The sequence below is a fragment of the Cydia splendana genome, chromosome 27, assembly GCF_910591565.1.
Source record: "Cydia splendana chromosome 27, ilCydSple1.2, whole genome shotgun sequence".
NCBI classification, from domain to species: Eukaryota; Metazoa; Arthropoda; class Insecta; order Lepidoptera; family Tortricidae; genus Cydia; species Cydia splendana.
Window position 1 is genome coordinate 6,220,683 of NC_085986.1, and position 27,352 is coordinate 6,248,034.

At 38.5% G+C, this 27,352-nt stretch overlaps 1 protein-coding gene and 1 long non-coding RNA gene across 2 annotated transcripts in view; one reads left to right on the forward strand and one right to left on the reverse strand.

Moving 5' to 3' along the window:
- The window catches only part of LOC134803825 (uncharacterized), a 347,292-nt gene that overhangs the window by 130,467 nt on the left and 189,473 nt on the right, over nt 1-27,352 (forward strand). The window lies entirely within an intron of this gene.
- LOC134803805 (uncharacterized) overlaps nt 1-27,352 on the reverse strand; it is an 87,598-nt gene that overhangs the window by 36,065 nt on the left and 24,181 nt on the right. Inside the window, exon 2 of the mRNA XM_063776641.1 lies at nt 11,012-11,275. Within this exon, the coding sequence (XP_063632711.1) occupies nt 11,012-11,275 (264 nt within the window). The remainder of the gene's footprint in view (nt 1-11,011; nt 11,276-27,352) is intronic.

Below are 27,352 nucleotides of genomic sequence, written 5' to 3' on the forward strand. Positions count from 1 at the left end.
GAACCGGTAAGAGCGTTTTCACATTATAAATAAATAAATAAATATTATAGGACATTCTTACACAGATCGACTAAGTCCCACAGTAAGCTCAAGAAGGCTTGTGTTGTGGGTACTCAGACAAGGATATAATTATAATATATAAATACTTAAATACATAGAAAACAACCATGACTCAGGAACAAATATCTGTGTCATCGCACAAATAAATGCCCTTACTGGGATTCGAACCCAGGACCATCGGCTTCACAGGCAGGGTCACTAGGTCACTACCCAGTACCCACTAGGCCAGACCGGTCGGGTCGTCAAACCATCTTATCCAATCCGATATCGGATGTCGGATACGACCACAAAAAAACCGGCCAAGTGCGAGTCGGACTCGCGCACGAAGGGTTCCGTACCGTTTACGCAAAAAACGGCAAAAAATCACGTTTATTGTATGGGAGCCCCACTTAAATATTTATTATATTGTTTTTTTTTTGTTATAGCGGCAACAGAAATACATCATCTGTGAAAATGTCAACTGCCTAGCTATCACTGTTCATGAGATACAGCCTGGTGACAGACGGACAGCGGAGTCTTAGTAATAGGGTCCCTTTTTTACCCTTTGGGTATGGGACCTTAAAAAAGACAAATATTGTTTATTTATAAAATGTATAATAATTAGATATTGTTGCAGAATGGAGTTTTTATCCCAACATTAAAAAGTTTATGTCAATATTGTCAACTGTCTTCTTGGAAAATATATCTTTCGTTTCGTACGTACATTCTGTATTTTAATTCTATTAATTTACTTATTTGGACCCCAAGGCCCAAGTTTAGCCTTTAACATGGTCCTATTGAGTCGGGAACCGTAAGTAAATAAAATTAAATGCGTAGAAGCGGATTCTAAGAAGCACGAAAAAATTTTCATTCGTCTCGTCTGGAGTTGCCGATTTTGAAGGCGCCGCCATTGTGCGGAGCCATCGCAGCGTTCAACGAGCCGCGAGCAAGCGTTCTATAAACGTACCAGCACCACTCACTGCGCAGCGATCTCGCGCGCGTGGAACGGAATAAACAAGTAACGTTTTGTTTCAAATCTGTTTGACATTTGTTCTTTTCCAGATATTTTAGTGTTTGTGGTGGAAAAGTGTTTCTATCTTGTAATAAGTTTGAAAGCTTGTAATAAGTTTGAAAGCTTGTAAAGTTAATTGGTTTTTGCCGTTTTATGTGCATCTACGAAGTCGTTTTTGTGTTTTCCACATGCAAAGCATTGTGCGTAATTTAACATGGAAAAGACAGAAGAAGAACGACGTCAATTAGTTGCGCGCAGAGGCACAAAGAAATGTACTCTAACTAGATTGAAAAACAAAATGGAAGAATCGTATATAAACGATATAGAAATGCTAAAACTGATGGTTGAGAGGGCCCAGACGGCATTCCACGATTATGAAGATCTGTGCGAGAAAATAGGTGATGAGGAGGATCCCATTGCTGTCGAAACGACTTATTATGAATGTGTCGCAGCAATACGTCGACGAATTGCGGATTTATCTGCACCTGGACCCACCCCTGCCGTTTTGCCGGCAGCGACGCCTCAAGTGTCGTCGAAAGTGAAGTTACCGAATGTACAAATACCATCATTCAATGGCAAGTATACAGAATACAGACCTTTCATAGAAATGTTTACTGCCCTTGTGCACAACAATGAAGGGTTCGACAGTATACAAAAGTTTTTTTACCTGAGAAGCTTCTTAAAAGCTGAAGCATTTGATTTAATCAAAAACTTACCTGTCATTGGTCAAAGTTATTCGGAAGCTCTCAAAATTTTAGCTGATAGGTACGATAATAAATATAAAATTATCAATGAGCACATAAATGCTTTGTTTGAGTTGCCAATGCTAACTAAGTCAAGTCCTAGTGCTTTACGCTCTTTGATTTCAATAACAAAACAGCATTTAGCTGCATTAAAAAACCTTGATGAGGCCATTGAAAAATGGGACAGCATTCTCATTTGCCTATTAAATAAAAAACTAGACCCGGTAACTAACCGAGAGTATCATTTGCATAGGGATTCCTCAAAACAACCAACCTTTAATGATTTTTTGAAATTTGTAGAAGGTCGGGCCCTTGCCCTAGAGAACAGTGAGGGACGGGGTGATACAGCAAGCTGTGCTGCTGGCAAGGTAGCTCCAGTGAAGATGGCATCATCATCATTTGTCACTACCAAAGCATCCCCACGCTGTCTGTACTGTGGTAAGGAACACAAATTATATGCATGCCCTAAATTTGCTCTTGCTTCCATATCGGAACGACTAGATTTTGTAAAGGAAACAAAGCTTTGCAAGATTTGTCTTAACATTCACCCAGGAAAGTGCAAGTTTCATTTTAAATGTAAGGAGTGCAAAGAATCCCACAACTCGCTACTTCATGTAAATGAAGAGAAATCCTCGTCGGTGTCATTGACTAACATTAATAATCAGACACTGGTGTTGTTGCCAACGGTTAAAGTTAAGGTAGTTTCTAAATGTGGCAAGGAGATCATAGTTAAAGCAATGCTTGACTGTGCATCTCAGAATTCCTTTATTAGAGCAAAGCTTGCAAAGGAACTAGGTTACCCACTCTTGCCATGTTCTACTACAATAACTGGTGTAACTCTAGAAGATAAATCTGTCAAACATAGTTTGCGACTGGATATTTTCTCGTGTGTTTATCCATATAAAACACAAGTAAATCTGTTAGTGGTAGATAAATTTAGTAACGAAATGTTGCCACAAACTGAAATTGATATTTCAAAAATTGACATCCCTGAAAATATAACATTAGCCGATGACTCCTTCCATATTCCAAGTGAGATAGATATTTTATTGGCTGCAAATATCTTTTTTCAGTGCCTGTTGTCGCAGCCTGAGGAGCTGCGCGATCCTGATGCCGCACCCAGCTTGGTTCACACACAGTTTGGTTACATAGTAGGAGGTGATGTTCCATCTTCTATTCTTAAACGACCTGCTGTTTCTCTTTTCTGTCAAGAATGTCAAACTGATGTACGCGATACTATGTCTAATTTTTGGCAAACAGAAAAGGTGCCTGAAATATATGCGGAACATACATCTGAACAACAACAGTGCGAAAAATTGTTCACTGAAACTGTCAAACTTGAAGACAATCAATTTACAGTTTCATTGCCATTAAAAATACCTATCTATGATGTGAACAATACATTGGGGGATTCATTTGGGTTAGCTCTCAAGAGATTTTTCTCAAAAAAGGACGGCAAAGTCGACTTTGCCGTTTAAAAAATAGGTTGCGAAGCGCGTAGTTTATGGTCAGTCAAAAATTAAAAAATTAAAAATTTTGGGACTGCAATGTTGCATACAAATTCCATTATTTGTCGAGTTCCAAACTTTTTAAAAGTTGAAAAGGCCATATCAAATGAAGGCACAGGCCCATTAAACAGCCAAACAGATGATTAGTACCGCGACTATTTAGCTGTCTCAAATAGGTTGGCGTATTTTCGGCAGAAAAATACACTTCTATTTTTTTATTAAAAAAATAAAAAGGCGGCAAAGCTAATTTTTCAATTGTTTCTACTTTTTTCTGTGAAAATATATACGTAAGAAAGTTGCTTTTGTAAAATATTTCTATGATATTTATATTTCTTGCACCATTTTTGAGAAAAGCACTATATATGACTCGGCTGGAAGGCTACTTGCTGGCTTCGGATTCAATTAAACGGACTCCCAAGGTCGTCCGTTTAAAACGAATCCTCAGCCTGCAAGTAGCTACTTCCGAGCCTCGACAATAATGTACTATTATAATCTCGAGAAGAGATTTCAGAAGGATCAGAAGTTGTATGAAGGTTATAAGGATTTTATACATGAATATCTCGACTTAGGTCATGGATCATATGTTGACATTTCCTCATATGATCTTACTAAAGATCCTGTGTACTTTATGGGACATTCAGCTGTTTTAAGGCCGGATGCAGTAAGTACCAAGCTCCGGGTAGTCTTTGATGGATCTATGTTAACGAGTAATAAGATTTCATTGAATAATATTTTAATGAATGGACCAACTGTTCAACAGGAACTGTTCGACATACTGTTGTCATTTAGAGTGCACAAATATTTCATTGCTTGTGATATCAGGCGTATGTTCCGAAATATATTAGTACAGAAAGATCAGCGATCTTTGCAAAATATTCTCTGGCGAGACACTCCTAATGAGTCAATAAAATGTATTCAGCTAAACACAGTTTGCTATGGAATGAAGTCATCAAGTTATCTTTCAACAAGATGCTTGAACGAGCTGGCTACGAAATTCGAGAGGCAATATCCTCTAGCCAGTTCTGCAATACTAAACTCTACCTATGTAGATGACATCATTCATACAGAGGATAGTTTGGCAAAGATTGTTGACACTCAAACTCAATTGATAGAATTACTTGCTAAGGGTAGTTTTAAGCTACATAAATAGGCAGCTAATGACTCTTCAATTTTGACAAATATTCCAGCAGAGCAGCAGGTTGTTGGAGAACTGGAACTGAATAAGGACATCAAAACTTTAGGTTTAAAGTTAGATATTGACACTGATTCCTTTAAACTTTCATGTCCAGTGTCAAAAAATGTCCCTAAAACAAAAAGACAAATTTTAAGTTACATAAGCCAATTCTATGACCCTTTAGGTCTAGCGGGACCCGTTTTTGTCCAAGCTAAAATCATTATGCAAAAATTGGCTCAGGCTTGTACCGACTGGGACTCAGTGCCCTCGCCTATTTTACTAAAAGAATGGCTTGAATTTTACAATGATTTGCAGACAATGAAAGAAATTAAAATAAAACGAAATGTTGCTGTTGACAACATTCAGTCTGCTCAGCTAGTAGCATTTGGTGATGCCTCAATTTCTGCATATGGAGCAGCCATTTATTTAAGAGTCACTGACAAGCATGGCAAAGTATCGATGTCGCTTCTTTGTTCTAAGAGTCGCATTGCATCTAAAGACAAGAAATTGACTGTGCCACGATTAGAATTAAATGCATCTCTTTTGATGGCAAAATTATGCTTTAGAGCATACAATACTTTAAGTAAAAAGATATCTATTAAAAGTGTGCATCTTTTCAGTGATTCTCAGGTTGTTTTGGCATGGCAAAAAACGGATCCAACAAAACTAAATGCTTATGTTGCTAATAGAGTCAAATTAATAAACGAATATACAAAGGGTTTTCAATGGTTGTATATAAAAACAGACCTCAATCCTTCTGACTGTTTGAGTCGAGGTGTAAAACCTAGTGAACTACAAAGTAACCAACTGTGGTGGTGCGGACCGACTAGCATGTCTGATCCGGAGTATAAATTCACTGATGATAGTAACAATGTACCTGACAACTTACCGGAGATCAAGCATGCTGATGGTTCCAAGCCGGTGTGTATGGCATCATATCAATCGGTTTCTCTTGCAAATGATTTGTTAGATAAGTTTTCTAACATTAATAAGGCAGTTAATGTGCTTGCCTACATACAAAGATTCTGTAAGAATGTAAGGCCAGGTTCACAAAAGATAAAACTTAATTTTATTACTTTTAGCGAGGCAACCCAGGCATTGCATATGTTTATAAAGAATGAGCAGGAAAGGTTCTTTGATAAAGAGCTGGCCTCTTTGCGGGCAGGTAGGCAAGTTTCGTCGTATTTACTATCTGTCAACCCCTTCATTGATGCTAACGGTATTCTTAGAGTAGGTGGACGTTTGCAGCACTCCTCCTTACCTTATAGCCATAAGCATCAGATAATCTTACCAAAAGAATCTAAGGTCTCTTACCTTATTATTGAAAATGAACATTTAAAGCTTTTACACGCCAGTCAGAAAGAAGTACTTAGCAATTTAAGTCAACGCTATTATATAGTTAACGGTTTGAGATTGGTAAAAAAGTTTGTGAATAAATGTCTCACATGTTTTAGACTGAAAGGTGTAACGGCAAAACAGCTGATGGGTTCATTGCCCGCTGGTAGAGTCAGCATAGATCGAGTGTTTTCTAAGGTTGGTATAGACTTTGCGGGACCAATCCTGATAAAGCAGTCAAGAGTGAGAAGTGTTGTCACTACTAAAGGTTATATTGCTGTGTATGTGTGCTTTGTTACCAAAGCCATACATTTAGAGTTAGTGTCAGATCTCACCACTGATACATTCTTGGCTAGCTTCAAACGATTTATTGCTAGACGTAATGTTCCAACAGAGGTCTATTGTGATAATGCCGCTACTTTTAAGTCGGCTAGTACTCAGTTGTCTGAGTTATATAAATTGAATAATAATAAATGTCATCAAATTCAAGTTCAAAATGTAACTGCAAAATTGGGAACAACATTCCATTTCATACCGAGTTACTCTCCGGTTTTTGGTGGTCTATGGGAGGCCGCAGTAAAAAGTGTTAAATATCATTTGAAAAGAATGTTGGGCTCACATGTTTTAACATATGAATTGTTGTACACGGCACTTGTTCAAATTGAAAGCATTTTGAACTCGAGGCCTATAACGCCAATGTCATCAGACATTGAGGACCTCTCCTATTTAACGCCAGGGCACTTCTTAACTGGTGCGCCCTTAACTTGCTATCCTGAGCAGGATATCACGAACTTACCTGATAATAGATTGAAGTTTTGGAGGAAATGTACTGCTCTGCAGCAGCATTTTTGGCGATATTGGTCTAAACAATACCTAAATGTCTTACAAAACCGTCCTAAATGGAAGGCTGCCTTGCCAAATATTAAAGTAGGTGCTCTAGTTATCTTGCGTGAAATAAATACTCCGCCTATGACTTGGCCTATGGCTAGGGTTACCAAGGTTTTTCCAGGTCAGGATGGGAAGATAAGAGCCTTAGAAGTAAAAAAGGCTAATGGTAAAGTTCATACAACTTCTATTACTAAAGTGTGTATACTACCTTTAGATGAATAGGTAGTGTTTCAAAATGTTATTATATGGTATTTTAATATTTTGGTTAAGTATTATGGCTAATATCCTACTGAATTGTACTGATACTTAATTTATAACTGTAAGTAGCTAGTCATGTACTATGTGTTGATGCTGGTTGCATCTAATGTATAAGATGTTTATTTAGTTACATAAAATGTGTCTTATCTTATATTTGTTACATACTGTTTCATATCTACGTTCATAGCAATCTTGTAAACTTATTAAGTTATTAGTAAGAGTTATATTAATTTCAATTTCACAAACCTTAAAAGATTACAGTCCGCTCTAGATATTGAAGTATACAAGGGAGCTAATGTGAAATGTAGTTTAATATTTAATAAGGTATTAATTTGTACCTAGTTATGTTATTTTATGTTGGCGGAATATGTTGCAGAATGGAGTTTTTATCCCAACATTAAAAAGTTTATGTCAATATTGTCAACTGTCTTCTTGGAAAATATATCTTTCGTTTCGTACGTACATTCTGTATTTTAATTCTATTAATTTACTTATTTGGACCCCAAGGCCCAAGTTTAGCCTTTAACAGATATTATTTATTTAATTTCAGACAGTGGCTCTTCAATCATATAAAAACAATACTACTAGTGACATCTGTTAAACATCTTTAGAGACGAAATAACAACTTTATCCATGACAGCGGCAAAATATGGAACTAACATAACACCGTACTTACTCAACGCTTACGCATAGACAGCAGCGCCACCGAAATTGGTTTGTAACTTTATATTGAAATTAGTTTCGCTATCCGACGATAGATGTCGCTAGTAGGCATAATTATTTTGATGCTAATTTTATTACATGACCGATATTTTAACTATTTTAAGTTTGATTTGGCGTAGTTGTTGAGAATATTGAACAATAATATTTACTAGGTTCGCTCGCGGCTCCGCCTGCGTGAGATTAGGTTGGTATCTTTCTTGGGGTAGATTCTGGAAAATGTTAAAACATAATAGCCTCTTTCGCATTTATAATATTTAGAAATATACTCTAAACCAGATATAAAATAATATAAATACAAGACTAGTTAGAGCGTATAAAATATCTAAATTTAATACAGAAATCTCTCCATTTCAGCTTGGGCAAAAATGCGTACACAAAAATTTTAGTCAGATCAAACTAATTCTGCAGCGATTTTGATACCACAGACTGTGCAAGTGTTATTTTAAACATCATAATTTCATGGAAGTTTGACGTTTAAAATAACACTTGCACAGTCTGTGCTATTAAAATCGCTGAAGAGTTAGCTTGGTCTGACTCTAAACGGTGCCATCTACATCAACGATGAGGCACTCGGTGTTGTGTGAAGGTCTTATACATATATTTACTAGACCTTCGTTTGATATCAGTGCTAATATAGACTACATGTAGTGCATAATAGTTTTCCATCGTATTTTCTCGGAAACGTTCGTATTTGTCACGCTACTTCAGCCAACCTCAGTACTTTATGTACCGAGACTGACTGAAATAGCAAGACACGTTCGTACGTTTCCGTGAAAATACGATGGAAAATAATTATGCACTACCACCAGGCGTGGCTCACTCCGCGATTTCGTCGCTTTGCTACAGGTAGCTAAAAGTACATCCGTTCCACACCAATTTTGGTGGCTAGCCATAAGTCGCGCGCTGTCGCCACCTAGCGGCCATATCTGTCCTGATCGTAACAGACGCGCTTTGTTAGAGAGTGAGTCTTCTGTACCTAGTACTATTATTTATTCTGTGGAAGTACTTACAATTGTGAGTTAGTTTCCAAATTGTTCGAGAGATGGCGCTGTGTGTTGATTAGAAGACGCCAACGTTTGTTTCCCGTAGATTGTACTAATATTTTGCACAGTATAACACTTTTGAATCGATTTTGATGAAATTTACGAGTTTTTGAAACCGTTCGTCGCTAATATTTTAGCTACGATAACGGTGAAATTAAAGTATCAAACGGTGGTCAAAAATGGTGGGTTCCATTCCAACTCGCAAGTACTTACTCCAAAAAAATTGCAAAAATACGATTAATGCATGGGTGTAACGTGTAAATGTTATTAGAAATATTGTTGAAAATAATTTTTATTACTTATTTCATTTTAGACAGGCAGCTGATGCTGGTACGTCTAAAATTCCAAATAATAGTTCACAACCTCCTAAGGGGCTGTCCATAAATTACGTCATCAATTTTTGACCCCCCCCCCCCCCTAAAATCATCAAAAAATCATGCTTCGATGACCCTGTTTCCTCCTACGTCATGCTACCATCATCCGATGTCCAGACCCCCCCTCCCCTAATTAGAAATGACGTAATTTATGAATAGCCCCTAAGGCCCAAGGTCCTACCTATAGTACCTCATAAGTTGGATGAAATTTAAATCCCATTCAATTGGAACAGAGTCGCTTTTGCTTTGTTTCGTTCAATTTTGCAACAATGAAAAATCAACTTTATTTCCTATACTATTTTTGTATGGCAGTGGCTGGGCCTTAGGAGGATAACATGCTTTGTCTGTTTAGAACAATACCAATACTACCAATCAACAATATATTTACATATTGAGAAGTGAGTAAAGTGACATAGTCCGTCTAAAGGGGCCACTGATGAACAGTCCGCCGGACGGTTTCGGCCTGTTAGTTGTTCGGAACTGTAAAAATTTTAGTCGCCGTCCGGCGGACTATTAATCAGTGGGCCCCTTTAAGGTTACTTTTTTTTCTGGCTTACTCCCTGCAATTTTGCACAGGGTGAATTTGCCAATGTCGTTGTTGATTAAGGTTACTTTGTGCCGATCATTACAAACGTCACAATCTCTTTGAAATTGACATTAATAATGACATTGACACACTTTGTCATTTCAAATGCCATCCAAAGTTATCTAAGTCTACACGAATACATACATTCAAGCACATACAATTTTCTCTTCACAGCTCCGCTATTCAAATATAATGGGCATAATTAGACAAAACGTTTCGTGCAGCTTTCTGTGGCATTAACCTTTCGATATAGATATCATGCGTTTAACCTTTTCTGTTGAGGTTTATGATTTAGTAATTATTTGATGGGCCAAAGTGCGGAAATGTAATTATGAAACCACAACACCTTATAAAACCAAGTCCCCCGCCGCGTCTGTCTGTTTGTTCGCGATAAACTCAAAAACTACTGAACGGATTGTTATGCGGTTTTCACCTATCAATTAGTGATTCTTGAGGAAGGTTTAGATATATAATTTGTTAACCCGTGCGAAGCCGGGGCGGGTCGCTAGTAGTTTTTAATCGTAACTACATACATGTAGACCGAACTCGCAAACAGTATCAAACAAGGACAAAGGTCTTCGTTCGCAACTGGTTACGTTCAAGGACGATAGTTTTCGATTAGGTATGACTAGTAACGAAACTTAGTTACGAAGGCCGAAAAGATGTGGGTATGTGTAAGTAGCTATATTGGTAAACGAAGAGTTATGATGTGGCTGGTGTTGTCAACTTCTCACGTGCCCTCAATGTGCGCGGGAATTCACCTTAAAGATCGGCTGCGTCAGCCATATTCGGGCGCACGAGCGTTGAGCTAACTAGGAGTCGAAGTGGTCGCCTTGGTCGAAATCGGCCGGAAGGATCATCATCATCAATGCTCCTCGTCATGCCCACCGCTCCCTATTTAGCCGGTTTTTTGGCGCGAGTTTAAGGACCGGCAAGGAGCGTCGCGGCAGCGCGAGGACCAGAGCGATGAGAAGCACGATGAGCATAGTCTGACCGAGGTATTAGGTACTTCTATTCTAATTGGTAAAGCAATCACTCGAGCCTGAGGAAGGACCCCCGACGATGTCCGAAACATGTCGCCAATAGCGACTAAAAATACAAGTGAGTGAAACCGTTGTCGTTTAAACCGTTTAAAACAATCAAGTTCCACTGAGTCGTTAATTACCTACATTGATTGTAATACTCACATTTTGTCTATCCACGTCCAACTGAACGCTCTTCTCTTTCCCAAATCTCACTTCACTCCCATCCAACCTCCTACACTTAAGACCTCTCTGTAGCGTAATTCTTAAACCTCTTACTTTGATATATTAATGCATAATACTCACATTTTGTCTATCGACGTCTAGCTGAACGCTCTTCTCCTTCCCAAATCTCACTTCACTCCCATCCAGCCTTCTACTCTTCCTCTCCGTGGCGTATTTCTTAAATCTCGTCTGCTGTCCCGACTCGCAGATGTTCTCGAAACTCTTCGGTTTCAGTATCGGTTTCGGTTTCAGCGCCGGTTTCTCGAAGCTGTCGCGTAGTTTTTGGAAGTCAGTCGGCTCGGGGGTGGTGGGGCGGGAGTGGTGGGGGGTGTCGTAGATTATTTCCTGGAATTAGAGAATTGGTTTTTGAAAACAAAGATAAAATAGTCATAATGAACAGATGGATAACGGTACATAACATGCTGGCATAGACATAGAGTCTGGTCAGCCGGTGTCATAAAAAAAAATTATAAGAACAAAAACTTCAAAAAAATTAAGAAAAAAACTTAGCTCAAGCTTATTTCATAGGCAAAACTGTTGACATAAGCACGGCTATCGCCAGTTCGAAACTGATATATTCGCTAGCGTGTGCGTAACTTACTTTCTATGCATCTCGCTCGTACTCGCATATTAGTGCGAGCCTGATGCATACCTATAAAGTAAGTTACGCAGACATTAGTGAATATGTCAGTTTGACACTGCTAAGGCAGTCGTGGTAATTAAAAAAAAATTGCTTGTAACGTAACTCGTATATCGCAACTGTTCTTAGAAAAACGAATTTTGATCGAAACTAGTTTCGTAAAGTAGCATAAATGTCAAATGTACCATGAATTTGTATGGTCAGAATAAATTTCATAGAAACTCGAGCACGGCTAGTGTTTCAAGTCCCATTTTTTCAGTAAATCTTAATGAGTATGAATTACCATCGGATCATAATAGCATGTTGTAAGTATAGCGAAAGTGATCTATTGTGAAGCGTAACCATTGCGTGGGAGGGCGAAAGTGTAGTAGGCGGATATTACTGATCGAGCGTGCGCGTGATTCTAATTCATATTGATGACGATGTACAATCAATGTGTTTGTATAATCTTTAGTAAATATTTATTTATTTTTATTTATGTTATTTGAAGATATATTCTACAATTCTATCGGTATATTTTTCAGATAATCGGATCAAATGAAAATAATAATACTAGAGTGAGATCAAGATAAATCTACAACGATTTTGATAGCAAACGCAGTGGTGCAAGTGTTATTTTAGACTTCTATGAAATTATGACGTATAAATAACACTTGCACTACGTATGCTATTAAAATCACTGCAGACTTTTCTTGGTCTAACCCTATATCTCGTTGTATCCGTTGGCTCGTTGGGTGGACGACATTCGGAAGATTGCGGGTCACTTCTGGATGAGATTGGCTCGGACCCGGGATAAGTGGCGTACTCGAAGAGAGGCCTATGCCACAGAATAAATAATAGTACTACCGTACAGAAAGAAAACTTCCTACAAAACCGAAGTTTGACAGTGGTTCAGGGTCGAATCATGCTGTCCCTTTCTAATATCTTTTTCGGCTATTTAGGGTAGTCAAAATTCAAGCCATTATCTTATCTGTGGTCGTGCACGCAAATGGACGTCACGTTGTGTCAACCCTAATAATTGCTCGGAGCAATGCTGAGCCGAACGGAGCCGAGTTTGCCCGAAGAGAGGAGTTTCGCACTGCACGCACGTACAAAGGCTGATCAAAGGCATGATATGATGATGATGATGAACTCTATATCTTTGCTGAACAAGCGCTAGAGCTAAACAGTTAATTAGTTCTTTAATAAAGAAGTTTATGTTATCAATTTCCTTAAGTGCATTCGATGGACTAAGTGCATAGCCAATATCGTTAAGATTATACCAATGACAGTCGTGGCCAAGTGGCACTGATAAGAAAACTGTCCGATAACGGAGGTTATCACTTATCCTATTTCCTTGTTTGCTGCGAATCTCGTCAAGTCTATTAGGGTTTCGTACCTCAAAAGGAAAAAACGGAACCCTTAAAGAATCACTTTAGGGTTCCGTACCTCAAAAGGAAAAAACGGAACCCTTAAAGAATCACTCGTGCGTCTGTCTGTCCGACCATTCCCCCTCCCCCCATTATAGCGATCTCGACATGTCTTTTAATTGAAAAACGCTTTTCAAAAATCAATAACTATTACTTATGAAAGCAGAAGAATATAAATGATCGTATGATTAGACTCATAATTGTTACATATTTGCCGTGACTTATTTTTAAAAAGTGTTTTTCAATTAAAAGACACGTCAAGGTTGTTTACCTTTTTTCTAATGCTATAAAAAATGAACTATAGTAAACTCTCCGATAACATTAAATAAAGCCTCGACACAGGTTAATATCTGATTAATCTACCACTCTGCGATTTGATGAAACAATTGACTGGTGGGCCGTGCGCTTGTTAGCAACGTGGCATAGATATACCAGTTTAAAAATAAACACGCCGTGATATGATACTTTATATGCTAATATAGTTATCGTATGTAGATATATTTACATATACATCTGGGCCGAATCTCGGCATACATGTAATATTACATAACTTTGAGATGTAATGAATATGAGGTTATGATGTGAATATTTTATGAGGTAGCAAGGTATACCTTATTGTTTTTACAGTACATATGGTGCTACTTTACCGCACTAGTGCGATAATTGGCACATTGCGTGACTATGTTGAAAATTTAAAGGGCCATATGGGGCTGTCCATAAATTACGTCATCGATTTTTGACCCCCCCCCCCCCCCACTAAAATCATCCAAAAATCATGCTTCGAATGACCCCGTTTCCTCCTACGTCATGCTACCATCATCCGATGTCCAGACCCCACCCCCTAATTTGAAATGACGTAATTTATGAATAGCCCCTATGTACTGTAAAACGTTGTACGATACACGTGCGAATAGTAATTCGCAACCCGTGTCGATTTACAAACACTCCCTTCGGATGTATTTTAATGTATCGCCACTTAGACTAGACATAAAAATTCTAAATCGCTCTCCTTCTTGATTCGACTGGCAAATCATATTACTTTTTGGCAACCGGGTTTTTTAAACTAATTAGACCCCGCTGAATCCGATTTTACCGGTTGCTTGATCGAATTCTTGACCAGAAGTGAGATATTTGATATTAAAGGTCCCTTTTTTAGTTTTTCGTAAATATCTCGTAAACGGTGGCCAATATCAAAAAATGTTGTTAAAAGTTAATAATCTACACAAAATTTTGTACAAAAAAAATACACTTTTTCGCAGGGACCAATGTTTAAAAAGATAATAAAGAGGGAAAGTTAATTAATAATAAATTCTAAGGTTCCTTGTTTTTATTTTTTCGTTAATAATTTGTAAAGTAAAACTCCTAGCAAAAAAAAATCTTATAAGTACATAAATAATAAACATAAAATTTCCTACAAGAAACATGTAGAACTTTTCGCTAGGATCAATATTTAAAAAGACAAAGAAGCGGGAAAATTAATTATAATCAATATTAAAGTCCCTTTTTAGTTTTTTGTAAATAACTCGTAAACGGAGTCCCATAGCAAAATAGGTTTTTAAGAATAAATTATCTACATAAAATTTCCTCCAAAAAATATCTTGAACACTTTTCTCTAGGATCAATGTTTAAAACGATATTTAATTTTTCGTAAATAACTCCTAAACGGTGGCCCGTTGCAAAACAATATTATACATAAATATTGAACATAAAATTTTCCACAAAAAAGGTTCTGTACACTTTTTCGATTTAAAAAGAAAAAAAAATGTGTCCCAAAAAAAAATTCAGTTTTGTAACGAATTTTCACATACATTTTGTATGGACCGTTACAAAACTGACACCCAAAATTTGTATGAAACACTGGGGACACTTTTTTCTTTGTCTCATTCAATAGTACTCGTAATTATGAGTCTAAATAACCCAAAAGTTGATGGTTTTTCGAAAAACGTAAATGGCACCATTTTTTTCTGAAAACCCCCAGTAAGTTCAAAATGAGAGCGTAATTTCTATTGTATGGGGCGGCTATCTTTCGTCTGACCTTTAAACAGGACAGTTGTACTACTTGTACTATGCCTCCATTCATTTTTAGGGTTCCGTACCCAAAGGGTAAAAACGGGACCCTATTACTAAGGCTCCACTATCCATCTGTCTGTCACCAGGCTGTATCTCATGAACCGTGATAGCTAGCAGTAGCGGCGGCTTCATACAACCCGATTCCCACCGGCTTGCCTAAAATTTATTGCTACATATATATCAATAACGAAAACACTACGTATTACCTTGTAATCGATAACACGATTTACTAAAGCTTCACTATTGATTAAATTTCAACTAATCATAGCGGGCGCGCGGGCGACTAAGTTTAAGCTTGAGTATTCATTCATGAGAATCATGAGCCACCACACACATACGAAAACTCACGCACACGCTCATAAAGTTCGCTAAAGAAAGTCCGCGTATTTACGCATCAAAATAACACGGTTTTGTGTCGAGTTATTCATTTAAATAAAAACCTTAAACGTAACATGATAAGGTTTATATTGGAAAAATGCATGCACACAGTCAAAGTCCGCGAGTGGCGTAAGTGCAGCACCACAAGTACCACAACGGTGTGCTGCTTCATTTGAATTTAAACCTTAAATACAAATAGGTAAGATTTATATTGGAGTGTAATGTTTCACAATTTTGAATCGAGTCGCGTTTGCCGCTCGTGTGGTTAATGTTGCCGTACCAAAACATTGAATTGAATTAATGGGTAATTTTTTTTTGTATTTTGCTATCATTAATACCAAATTTTCAAAAAACCTTTAAAAAAAGAAATTTTATTACAAAATCTAAGAATATTATGGAGTCGCAAGTTTAGTTAAGGTAATTTGATAACGAGGGTTTCTTCAAAGAAAGTACTGTTTATAAATTTGTAGTAATAGGTTTTGGAAGTCCGTAGGTCGTGGGTGAAAATGGAATAATATTATGACAACACTTCCGTTCCGGTTATTGCCAAGATTTGTTGTTATTGTTGTTTTTATTAGAGTTTTATAGGTTTTAATGAGATTTTACTTAGTTGTGTGCATATATTTATATATAAAGACTAAATCAGTGAATTTTTGAGTGTTATTAGTGTTGCGTATTGTTCGTGCAGGTGTTTCAAGGTCAGTCCTTGTTTTTATTAGGTCGATCAGGGGCCGATTGCATAACAAACTACAACTAATATTACAAGCGGAACTCCTTATTTAATAAGTGAAATTAGAAAAGGAGTTCCGCTTGTAATATTAGTTGTAGTTTGTTATGCAATCGGCCCCTGTATGTAACTAATGTAATGGAATCTAAGGTAACTAATTTAAACACCTTCCAAGGATCGTAGCGTCATGAAAATTGGCAGCTGTATGTAGTTCTGCTGACAATACAATAATATCATACTGTCGAACTGATCTGATGATGGAGACAGGAGGTCGCCATAAGAACTCTGTGATGGAACAACGCAACCTAATTGTGTTAGGGGTTTTTAGAATTGTCTCGATGAGTATTAGTTGTCTGTCGTAAGAAAAGTATAGTCAGCGATAAAAGCTTGTACCAAAAATGAAATTTTTGCAAAAACTTATTAGTTAGGATTGTTAGGAATTTAGGAGTAGGAATCCGCTTTTGTCATACACGACATACACTGTTTATGTGACGTCAGTGATGACAAGTATGGCAAAGGTGGTTATACACTAACTGCAAAAGAACGAACTCAAGGACACACCTAGCGCTTTACTTTACCTTCGCTTATCATGAAAAAATAAGTACATAATGTAGGTGTTTCATGTAGGTGTTTTTTTTTTGCTCCGAGTTGTCTAGAGAAAAATTCCACGCGCCGCCACTGATAGCTAGACAGTTGAAATTTTCACAGACGATGTATTTCTGTTGCCGCTATAACAACAAATACTAAAAACAGAATAAAATAAATATTTAAGTGGTTCTCCCATACAACAAACGTGATTTTTTACCGTTTTTCGCGTAATGGTACGGAAGCCTTCGTGCGCGAGTCCGACTCGCACTTGGCCGGTTTTTATTATAGTTAAATTAAAAACCGATTCGGGCTTGTTTTAAGTACTAGTTACAGATTATGGCATTGCGTGAGAACGGGTCTCGGCCGGAAATCGAACCTGTTACTTCACTTTCTCCCGCCATTACGTTCCGGGAAGCTATAAACGGATTAAACGAACATACAGACAGACACACGACTATCCTATAAAACCAGCCAAGTGCGAGCCGGACTCGCGGACTTAGGGTTCCGTACCATTACGCAAAAAGCGGCAATAAAATCACGTTTGTTGTATGGGATAGTCGTGTGTCTGTCTGTATGTTCGTTTAATCCGTTTATAGCTTCCCGGAACGTAATGGCGGGAGAAAGTGAAGTAACAGGTTCGATTTCCGGCCGAGACCCGTTCTCACGCAATGCCATAATCTGTAACTAGTACTTAAAACAAGCCCGAATCGGTTTTTAATTTAACTATAATAAAAACCGGCCAAGTGCGAGTCGGACTCGCGCACGAAGGCTTCCGTACCATTACGCGAAAAACGGTAAAAAATCACGTTTGTTGTATGGGAGAACCACTTAAATAATTATTATATTCTGTTTTTAATATTTGTAGTCATAGCGGCAACAGAAATACATTATCTATGAAAATTTCAACTGCCTAGCTATTAGGGTTCATGAGATACAGCCTGGTGACAGACAGACGGACGGACAGACGGACAGCGGAGTCTTAGTAATAGGGTCCCGTTTTTACCCTTTGGGTACGGAACCCTAATAAAAGGGAAACATGAAATGAAAATGTACGATAACTTTTTTTTAATGCCGGGCCGGGCCATACAAAACCGAAAGCAGCATTCTACGAATTTGCCTACCTTAGTCCTATACAAATGCGGATTGGTCGTGTTTTCATATTTTCGACACATCGTCCGCACGGATATTTTACGTACGAATGAGTTTTTCGGAACTTATGTACGAAATATCATTTTATAATTTACCAGTCGCTTTTCGGTGAAGGAAAACATCGTGAGGAAACCGGACTAATCCCAATAAGGTCTAGTCTACCCTCTGGGTTGGAAGGTCAGATGGCAGTCGCTTTCGTAAAAACCCTCGGGATTAGTTCTCAAGCGGACTCCCGGCTCCCATGAGTCCTAGCAAAAGCCGGGACCACGCGAGGAAGATGATGAGTCCCGTACAAATGCGAATTTTCTGGTCGTGTTTTCATATTTCCTGGTCGTGTTTTCATATTTTCGACTCATCGTCAGCACGGATATTTTAGAAACACGTTACCACCGTTTAAACCTATTTTTTAAATTCTGTACGGCCGTCATTGTTTACTAACTGTACTAGCAAACTAACCTACTAAGATAGCACGCTAGTAACAATGGCTCGGTCCGATATAGAGATATGATTGTTATATCTTACATACATAATAGGCAAAGTATACAGTTTTACATAGAGACATAGGCGTAATAGGCAAAGTGGGTAAACGCTTTTATGGATACGTTTCAGTGTATTTTTCGCGAATTCTAATAAAATTTTAATGTATCAGTATTTTCTTCTGTATAGACTACGAACATCGATTCATCAATCAGATCATGAAGTGAAAACTTCTTTAGCGGCGCTGTGCACTTTTTGTGATGGGGAAAAAATCTTAAACTCGCGACAGACGTAAGACGCTTCGTAAGACGAACACGTGACCTGATCGAAAAACTGTTACAATGTCATTGAGTTTTCACTTCTGCCGGCACTCCCGGAGTGCAACCCGTTGTTTTTTTTTAAGAACCAATACTAAAATACGACCTGTAATTGTATGTTTTTTAACGAGCCTATAAAGTGTCCCACTAAGGCCTCGCCCCTAATAAACTTTCAATCCCGATTAACTGCAGCATCAGTCCAGTTGCTGAGAAATGCGTCCAGGTCGTCCCGCCATCTCATAGGCCGACCCTGCCGGCGTTTATATTGTGGCACCCACTCCTTGGCTAGTTTAGCCCGCCTCTGTGGATGCATTCATGTCCTACATGGCCTGCCCACTCCTACTTTAGCTTGGCGTTAATAAGTATTATAACATGTATAACGAATAAAGAAGATGAGATGCAGTTTCTCAACTACATTCATTTGGCATTGCGTATAGGCCCCTCTTCACGTTGGGCCAACGCCAACGCCAACGAGGGACGCAGCCATGCGGTAGAATGAGATAGCAATATCACTTGCTCCCTCTAACGCATAATTGCGTCCCTCGTTGGCGTTGGCGTTGGCCCAACGTGAAGAGGAGCCATAACAAAATAAACGATCGTGACAACGCGGAGAATTCAAGTGCGACAAAACGAATGTTGACCCCTTGGCCCTGATCGATCATTCCGAATATCTGCGCGAGCGCAAGTGAGTAGAGTTCCTGTACTTATTTTTTTTAGGATTTATATCGACTACTTTCTGCGGCATAGTCACGAAGTAATCTTATAACTATCACGACGAGTACACATTGTTTACCTACTTTAGGATTATATAGTAAAATTGAATCATCGAAAAATCGAACATCGATATCTGCATCTCTCCAATGAGGCATACACCGACTGTATAACAATCCAATGCGGCACCACCCCATCTTATCTTATTGTTTTCGGGGGCCCTTGCGGATACACTGCGACCCATAGGGATCTTTTGTGCAATTACCCCCTAGAAAAGATCCGTCAACTACTCAAGAGCTTTTCCCACCATATCCATGTACCGGATGATGGAGTTCATGGGTAGCTTTTTAAAGTCCTTTGGTTCCAGATATCCTGCTCCAAAGTCCTTCATTCTTTGTCTGTCGAGGGCGTGAGAGCACCACCCCAACTCGCCAAGCAAACACAACAACACAGTATCGCTTCACTTTCATTACGAGTTGTATAATACTGCATAATACCTTCTTTATGATTATAACATCGATTAAAAACGAAGCTCACATCGTATCGGAGAAAGAAATTGTTATTGCGCGGAAATCGTAATAATTAATAAGCTGTTTTAAAAGTACGCGGAAATTTGCAGTTTTTAAGGAAGGTTTTTGGGATTCCGTATATACCCAAAGAGTAAAAACGGGACCCTATTATTAAGACTCCACTGTCCGTCCGTCTGTCTGTCTGTCTGTCTGTCCGTCCGTCCGTCCGTAGACCTCGGCGGACTTTCTCTGATCAGATCGGGGAAACCTGAAGAAAGGCCAGGTCAAGAGCACCCTAAACCGGAGAGCGTGTATGAGGAATGTTATGAAAGTGAAGGAAGCGAAAGAGGTATGTCAGGATCGTAGCAAGTGGAAATTCGTGGTCTTTGCCTACCCCTCCGGGTAATAGGCGTGATTATATGTATGTAATATCATCGCAATACACATTTTTTTTATTTAAAAAAAAGTTTCCACGTTCACATTCAGCCATATCAGCCGCTAGTTTTAAATTACATATTATTGACACTTGACAGTAAGCCTACTGGTCGGTAGGAGAAATATACACCGAGACCACAAGCTCGAAGAAAAAGAGCGTAAAAACACAGTGTACGACAATTACAGTACGCTATCATATCACTGAATAATTATGGTTAAAAAATTTTAAGCTGATCATTTAGGACTATGAGAGCTCATAGTCCTACAAGGTCAGCTTATAAGATTTCAACTATAGGGACCGTGCCCGTTGGTCTGCCATCTTGTGGCCTGAATCGGAAACATATGTGCACGTGTACATTGATATAGCAAGTGCGGTACGTTTCCTTGTGCATAGTAGGTTCTGCCATCTTGTGGGCTATACAGGGTGATTGGAAATTCGCCGTATTCCTTGAAAGGGGTTATTCTATGGGCCATTTGCAATGATTTAAGTCCAGTCAACCAGGGGTCAAAACTCATTGGTTTTCAAGTTATTTGAGTTTTTTGTTTAAAAAACCTGCCTTTCGGAACCTGTCTTTTGTTTAAAAAACCTATCTTTGGAATTAAAAATAGCATTAATCTAATAGCCAATAAACTACTGATTACGTGAAATAAAAAAAGACTGCCAAAACTTTCCAAAATTTTCCAAAAAAAAGGATTTGAAGTCACAATTTTTTGTAATTTTCCCCAAACTTTGTAACATTTTAAGGCATTACTTTAAAAAAAGTATGACACTTTACGTACAAAATACAGAAATGATTTCCTCAGTTCCTCAGCTTTCTAAAAAAGTACGAATGTCGACATTTTCTCTTAAACTTTTTAAAAGCAGAGCAGGCGGAAGACTAGACCTATGTACGTGGCTTTATTTGTCCCTTAATCGGTTTGTTTATGTCATTTTAGTATCTTAGTGGGCTTTATTTGTCTTCGTTACCTTATCTTATTTATCCGAAGGCAACCTGGCGTGACCCCTACCCCAAAAAAATAAGATAAGATAAGGTAACGAAGACAAATAAAGCCCACTAATATTCATATCAGACCCAAAAATACAATCAAACAAAATGCAATGCATGTAAATTTGTTTGAAGATGGACTACTCTATATTAAGCCTACTATGGTAATAGTATATCTAAGTACTCCACCTATAAAATGTGGAACTTATAGAAAAGGGACTTAAGTACAGTGCTCAGCTCGTTATATATTACACCTTATATAGTTATAATAAGGTATAAATTGGAGGTTTGAGTATATCTTGTGTGTCAATGACTTAAGTGGTGCATGATTTTCGATTGATTGTTTAAATTGTTTTGTTTAGACGATTGTACTTCTAGAAAACACTGTCAATAACATTGACAATCAAAGCTCAAACTTAGGTAGGTAGAGATGTAGTGCATAATTATTTTCCATCGTATTTTCACGGAAACGTACGAACATGCCTTGCTATTTCAGTGAGGCTTGGTACAAAAAGTAGATACTGAGGTTGACGCTTGAGGTAGCATGACAAATACGAACGTTTCCGAGAAAATACGATGGCAAATAATTATGCAATTCTTCTTCCTCGTGTTATCATTTTGCCAAGGCTCATGGGAGCCTGGGGTCCGCTTGACAACTAATCTAATCCCATGATTTGACGTAAGCATTAGTTTTTACGAAAGCGACTGCCATCTTCCTTCCAACCCAGAGGGTAAACGAGGCCTCATTGGGATTAGTCCGGTTACCTCACGATGTTTTCCTTCAACGAAAAGCGACTGGCAAATATCGAATGATATTTCGTACATAAGTTCCGAAAAACTCATTGGCACTACGGCACTAGCCGGGGTTTGAACCCGCGACCTCCGGATTGAAAGTCGCATATTCTCGAAGTTCTTCGAAGAGAACTAACTTCCCTTCGAATTGTCTATTTTAAGACAAAAAGGGGACTCCCCTCTATCCTGTTAAAGAAATAATTTTAATTAGGTACTTAAGTAGTTCCTGTTTGCCTACAAAGATCTCTGGTGTCAAGGTCACAACGAAAATTAGTTTGTTATTTATTTAGAAAACCAAACAGTCATATAAACATATCAAAAATGCAGTACAAAAGATGTACCGCAACAAAAGATACAACAAAAAAGACCTGGCCCCAATTTCACATCGGTGACAGGTGCGACAATTGTAAAATCACTGTTGCTGACGTCACAGGCATCCATGGGCTACGGTTACCACTTACCATCGGGCGGGCCGTACTCCTGTTTGCCACCATCATTGTATTATTAAAAAAAACTTTATTATATCGGAAAAAACAGATATTTCTCTTGCGATGTTTATGATGATAATGATGACAATTGTCACAAGATTTCAAAGAACTTTCGGTAATTCTTGACAGCAAATGAGTTCTGTGTCGGAATTTCGTGACAATTGTCGTATTACTTGTGACAATTGTCATTAGCTTCGCAAAATAAGTATACTTATTAACTGGCGATATAGTGGAGTTTTTTTTAATTAACATGTTGGTGGCAAACAACCACACCGCCCGTCTGATGGTAAGCGGTTACCGTAGCCTATGGAGGCCTGTGACGTCAGTAACAGTGATGTCGACAATTGCCGGACCTGTCACGTTGGTGAAATAGGGGCCTGGAGGTTCATAATTATAAATTGTGTTAACTTAAGTAAGTAAAATTATAACTATTGCATATAGGTAGATACCTGATATAGATATATCATATAGAAAAAACCGGGCAAGTGCGAGTCGGACTCGCGCACGAAGGGTTCCGACCATAATGCAAAAAAGAACGAAAATAAAAGCAAAAAAAACGGTCACCCATCCAAGTACGGACCACTCCCGACAGACGTTGCTTAACTTTGGTCAAAAATCACGTTTGTTGTATGGGAGCCCCATTTAAATCTTTATTTTATTCTGTTTTTAGGGTTCCGTACCCAAAGGATAAAACGGGACCCTATTACTAAGACTTCGCTGTCCGTCCGTCTGTCCGCCCGTCCGTCTGTCTGTCACCAGGCTGTATCTCACGAACCGTGATAGCTAGACAGTTGAAATTTTCACAGATGATGTATTGTGGTACCTAGTACAACAAACCTTATTGTGGTACTAGGTCGATGTGTCTAAAATTTTCCTATAATCTTATACCTTTGAACGAGTAATTCTTCTATATTTATTTAAATATACATATTTATCGGAAACGGCTCTAACGATTTCGATGAAATTTGCTATATGGGGGTTTTCGGGGGCGAAAAATCGATCTAACTAGGTCTTATCTCTAGGAAAACGCGCATTTTTGAGTTTTAATATGATTTCCGAGCAAAGCTCGGTCTCCCAGATATTATTTATTTATTATACATAGATAGGTAATGTCTGCTAGTGGTGGTGATAATAATTAATTACGCATGTGTCATGCCTGAATACGTACTGTTATCTGATAATGGATTGCTGACAAAAATAAAGATAGATTTTTCCACATTAAGTTGGGTTCAAGAAGCGCTGGTGGCCTAGCGGTAAGAGCGTGCGACTTTCAATCCGATGGTCGCGGGTTCAAAACACGGATCGTATATACCAATGAGTTTTTCGGAACTTATGTACGAAACATCATTTGATATTTACCAGTTGCTTTCCGGTGAAGGAAAACATCGTGAGGAAACCGGACTAATCCCAATAAGGCCTAGTTTCCCCTCTGGGTTGGAAGGTCAGATTGGCAATCGCTTTCGTTAAAACTAGTGCCTACGTCAATTCTTGGGATTAGTCGTCAAGCGGACCCCAGGCTCCCATGTGCCGTGGCAAAATGCCGGGATAAGGCGAGGAAGAAGTTGGGTTCAAGTCACCTGGACTCTCTATTACTACCTATACGGTATTTGACTGTATTTAAAATAAATTATTTTACACCATGCATGAAATAAAGCACCAGAAGATTAATAGAGAAACGTAGACAGCAGTTATTTTTAGATACCATTTTTATTTTAAACCCATATAAAACTACAAAGAGTAGGTAATTTGATTGTGAGGTCACATGCTAGTGTTTCATATTAAATTCCATAGTAGCAAAATCGTTTTGACAGTTCGAAAAAAGAAACTGATTTGACTATTAGTCAAATACTCCATTAAATAAAGGCGTAAGTATATACATAGTACCTACTATAGTCATCATCATCTTCCTCGCGTTATCCCGGCATTTTGCCACGGCTCATGGGAGCCTGAGGTCCGCTTGAAAACTAGTCCCCAGAATTGGCGTAGGCTCTAGTTTATACGAAAGCGACTGCCATCTGACCTTCCAACCCAGAGGGTAAACTAGGCCCTATGGGGTTGGCAACTGTCAAAGGTTTGCCTAGATGGCGCCATCATAGCTTGCCCCTTTTTCTATGAAATTTGGCTTAAAGAGCTGGCATCCAGGGTATTAAAAAAAACAAAAATTTGACACAATTCTAGGGATTGACGGGGCAAGCTATGATGGCGCCATCTGCTAAAAACTTCCACCGGCCAACCCCATTGGGATTAGTCCGGTTTCCTCACGATGTTTTCCTTCACTGAAAAGCCACCTACCTATCTACCTAAGTACCTACTATAGCAGGCGTGTCTCACTCCGCGATTTCGTCGCTTTGCTACAGGTAGCTAAAAGTACATCCGTTCGACCCCAATTTTGGGGTTTGCCATAAGCCGCGCGTGGCGCTGTCGCCACCTAGCGGCCGTATCTGTGCTGATCGTAACAGACGCGTTTTGTTAGAGTGAGTGTTCTGTACCTAGTACCTATTATTTATTCTGTGACTATAGTAAATGCAGTAAACATGACGCGCAAAATAAGCGCAAAATTAACCGCAACTAATCAGAATTCACGGTCTTTTCTGTTCAGACAAGACCGAACGCTACTAACAAAACCTATTCATACAGACGTACAAACATCTTCATCTGTCTATTCGTCCGTACTACCGCCCACACTGTTAACAGTACATCGGTGGACCTTATGCCGTATGTAATAAGGACTGATGTACAGTTAGGAGTGCTGTTTGTACATTCATATTCCTACGCAATACTATGTACTTTCTAATAATTACCATTTCAAACAAAATCTACAAATCATCAATATTAATTCTTCATACAAGTTACATGACACTTTCGCGTTTCTTCTTTCGTCAAAAGTCTGTTACCCGACTGATGGGAAAGGAGGGTAATGTTTTTAGGGTTCCGTACCCAAAGGGTAAAACGGGACCCTATTACTAAGACTTCGCTGTCCGTCCGTCCGTCCGTCCGTCCGTCCGTCCGTCCGTCCGTCCGTCTGTCACCAGGCTCACGAACCGTGATAGCTAGACAGTTGAAATTTTCACAGATGATGTATTTCTGTTGCCGCTATAACAACAAATACTAAAAACAGAATAAAATAATGATTTAAATGGGGCTCCCATACAACAAACGTGATTTTTGACCAAAGTTAAGCAACGTCGGGAGTGGTCAGTACTTGGATGGGTGACCGTTTTTTTTTGCTTTTTTTTTAGTTTTTTTTTTTTGCATTATGGTACGGAACCCTTCGTGCGCGAATCCGACTCGCACTTGCCCGGTTTTTTAAGTCTACTGGGTGATTTTAGGCTTACAAATACAAAATGACACAAACTCTAGAATATTATCGTCATATTCTAACCTAGCCAACCAGATAGCCAACTAGAGAACCAGACCAACCCCTAAAGTGTCATTCAATAGAACTTGCTGACTATGTAAACAAACCGCCATACTAAAATTGACACTGAATGTCAATTTACTAGTAACTTTTGTTTACATAGTTAGCAAGTTCTATTGAATGACACTTTAGACGGTTTTCTATGAGCCTAGCCTAACCACGAAAATTCGCCAGTAACTGGCCACTGTTAGTAATTGGCCACCCTAAACTAAAAATGAATTCTATTCACCTATAAACAGAATTCATTTTAGTATAAGGCGGCTAATAGTTATTGAAACTTATACTAAAATAAAATTCTGTTTATAGATGAATAGAATTCATTTTTAGTTTAGGGTGGCTAATTATTGTCCGGTGGCCAGTTACTGGCGAATTATCCTAGCGAACATAAATATTAGCTGTTCCATTGAAAACTTTAGAGAGCCCATGGTATAATAATATACTCCGCCTGGTACTCCATTCCGAGATTCGCGTATGACCTAACTGACACGCGCCTACGTCATCATGCTGTTTACAGGTTCTCAAACTTTGAAATGTGGGAGAATTTTAACCAACGGTGAAAATTATTTTAACGGCATTAATTTTAAGTTATTCATGTAGAAACATAATAAAATAAAACAAATCTAATGTATTAAATTAAACTTTATTTATCTATACAAGACAAACGTTTGAAAAACTAATTCACAGTTACACATTAATTACCAAGCTTACGGCGTGAAAAGTTTGGAAAACACTGCGACTGCTGACACTGAGCGAGAAGGAAATAACAATTAACACGCGTTCGACAAGGATGACGGTCAGGGCATGAAGTTATCTAGATCCGAATTGTCAAATGTGCACAGCGCTATCCTGTGTTGCCAGTAGTATAAACAGAATTACCCGAAAGTCTGAAATTTCTTTCGTGAATCGGAAGATATTGCTAACGAGTAATTAAAAATGACGTGTTATTGTAAAATTTAAGGTAAAATAAATATAAATGAAAATTATAAAATTATAAAGAAATATTTTAACTTATTAACCATAGGTATTGTACCCATGTAACATGTTATGTTGAAATAAAGTGGCAATGTTATTGTGACGTAGGCCCGTGTCACTCTGGGAATGGAAGACCATGTTTTATTAGACCATGAGAGAGCCAATCCTAACTGGCCCTAGCTCAGAGGCCCAACCGCGCCATGTTTACAGCTCACATTCCTGTACGGTTACCATCAGTTTGTCACTGACATAAACGCCGTCGAGAACGTAATTTACTTTCTATACATCTCGCTCGCACTCGCATATTAGTGCAAACGGGATGTATAGAAAGTAAATTACGTTCTTGACGGCGTTTA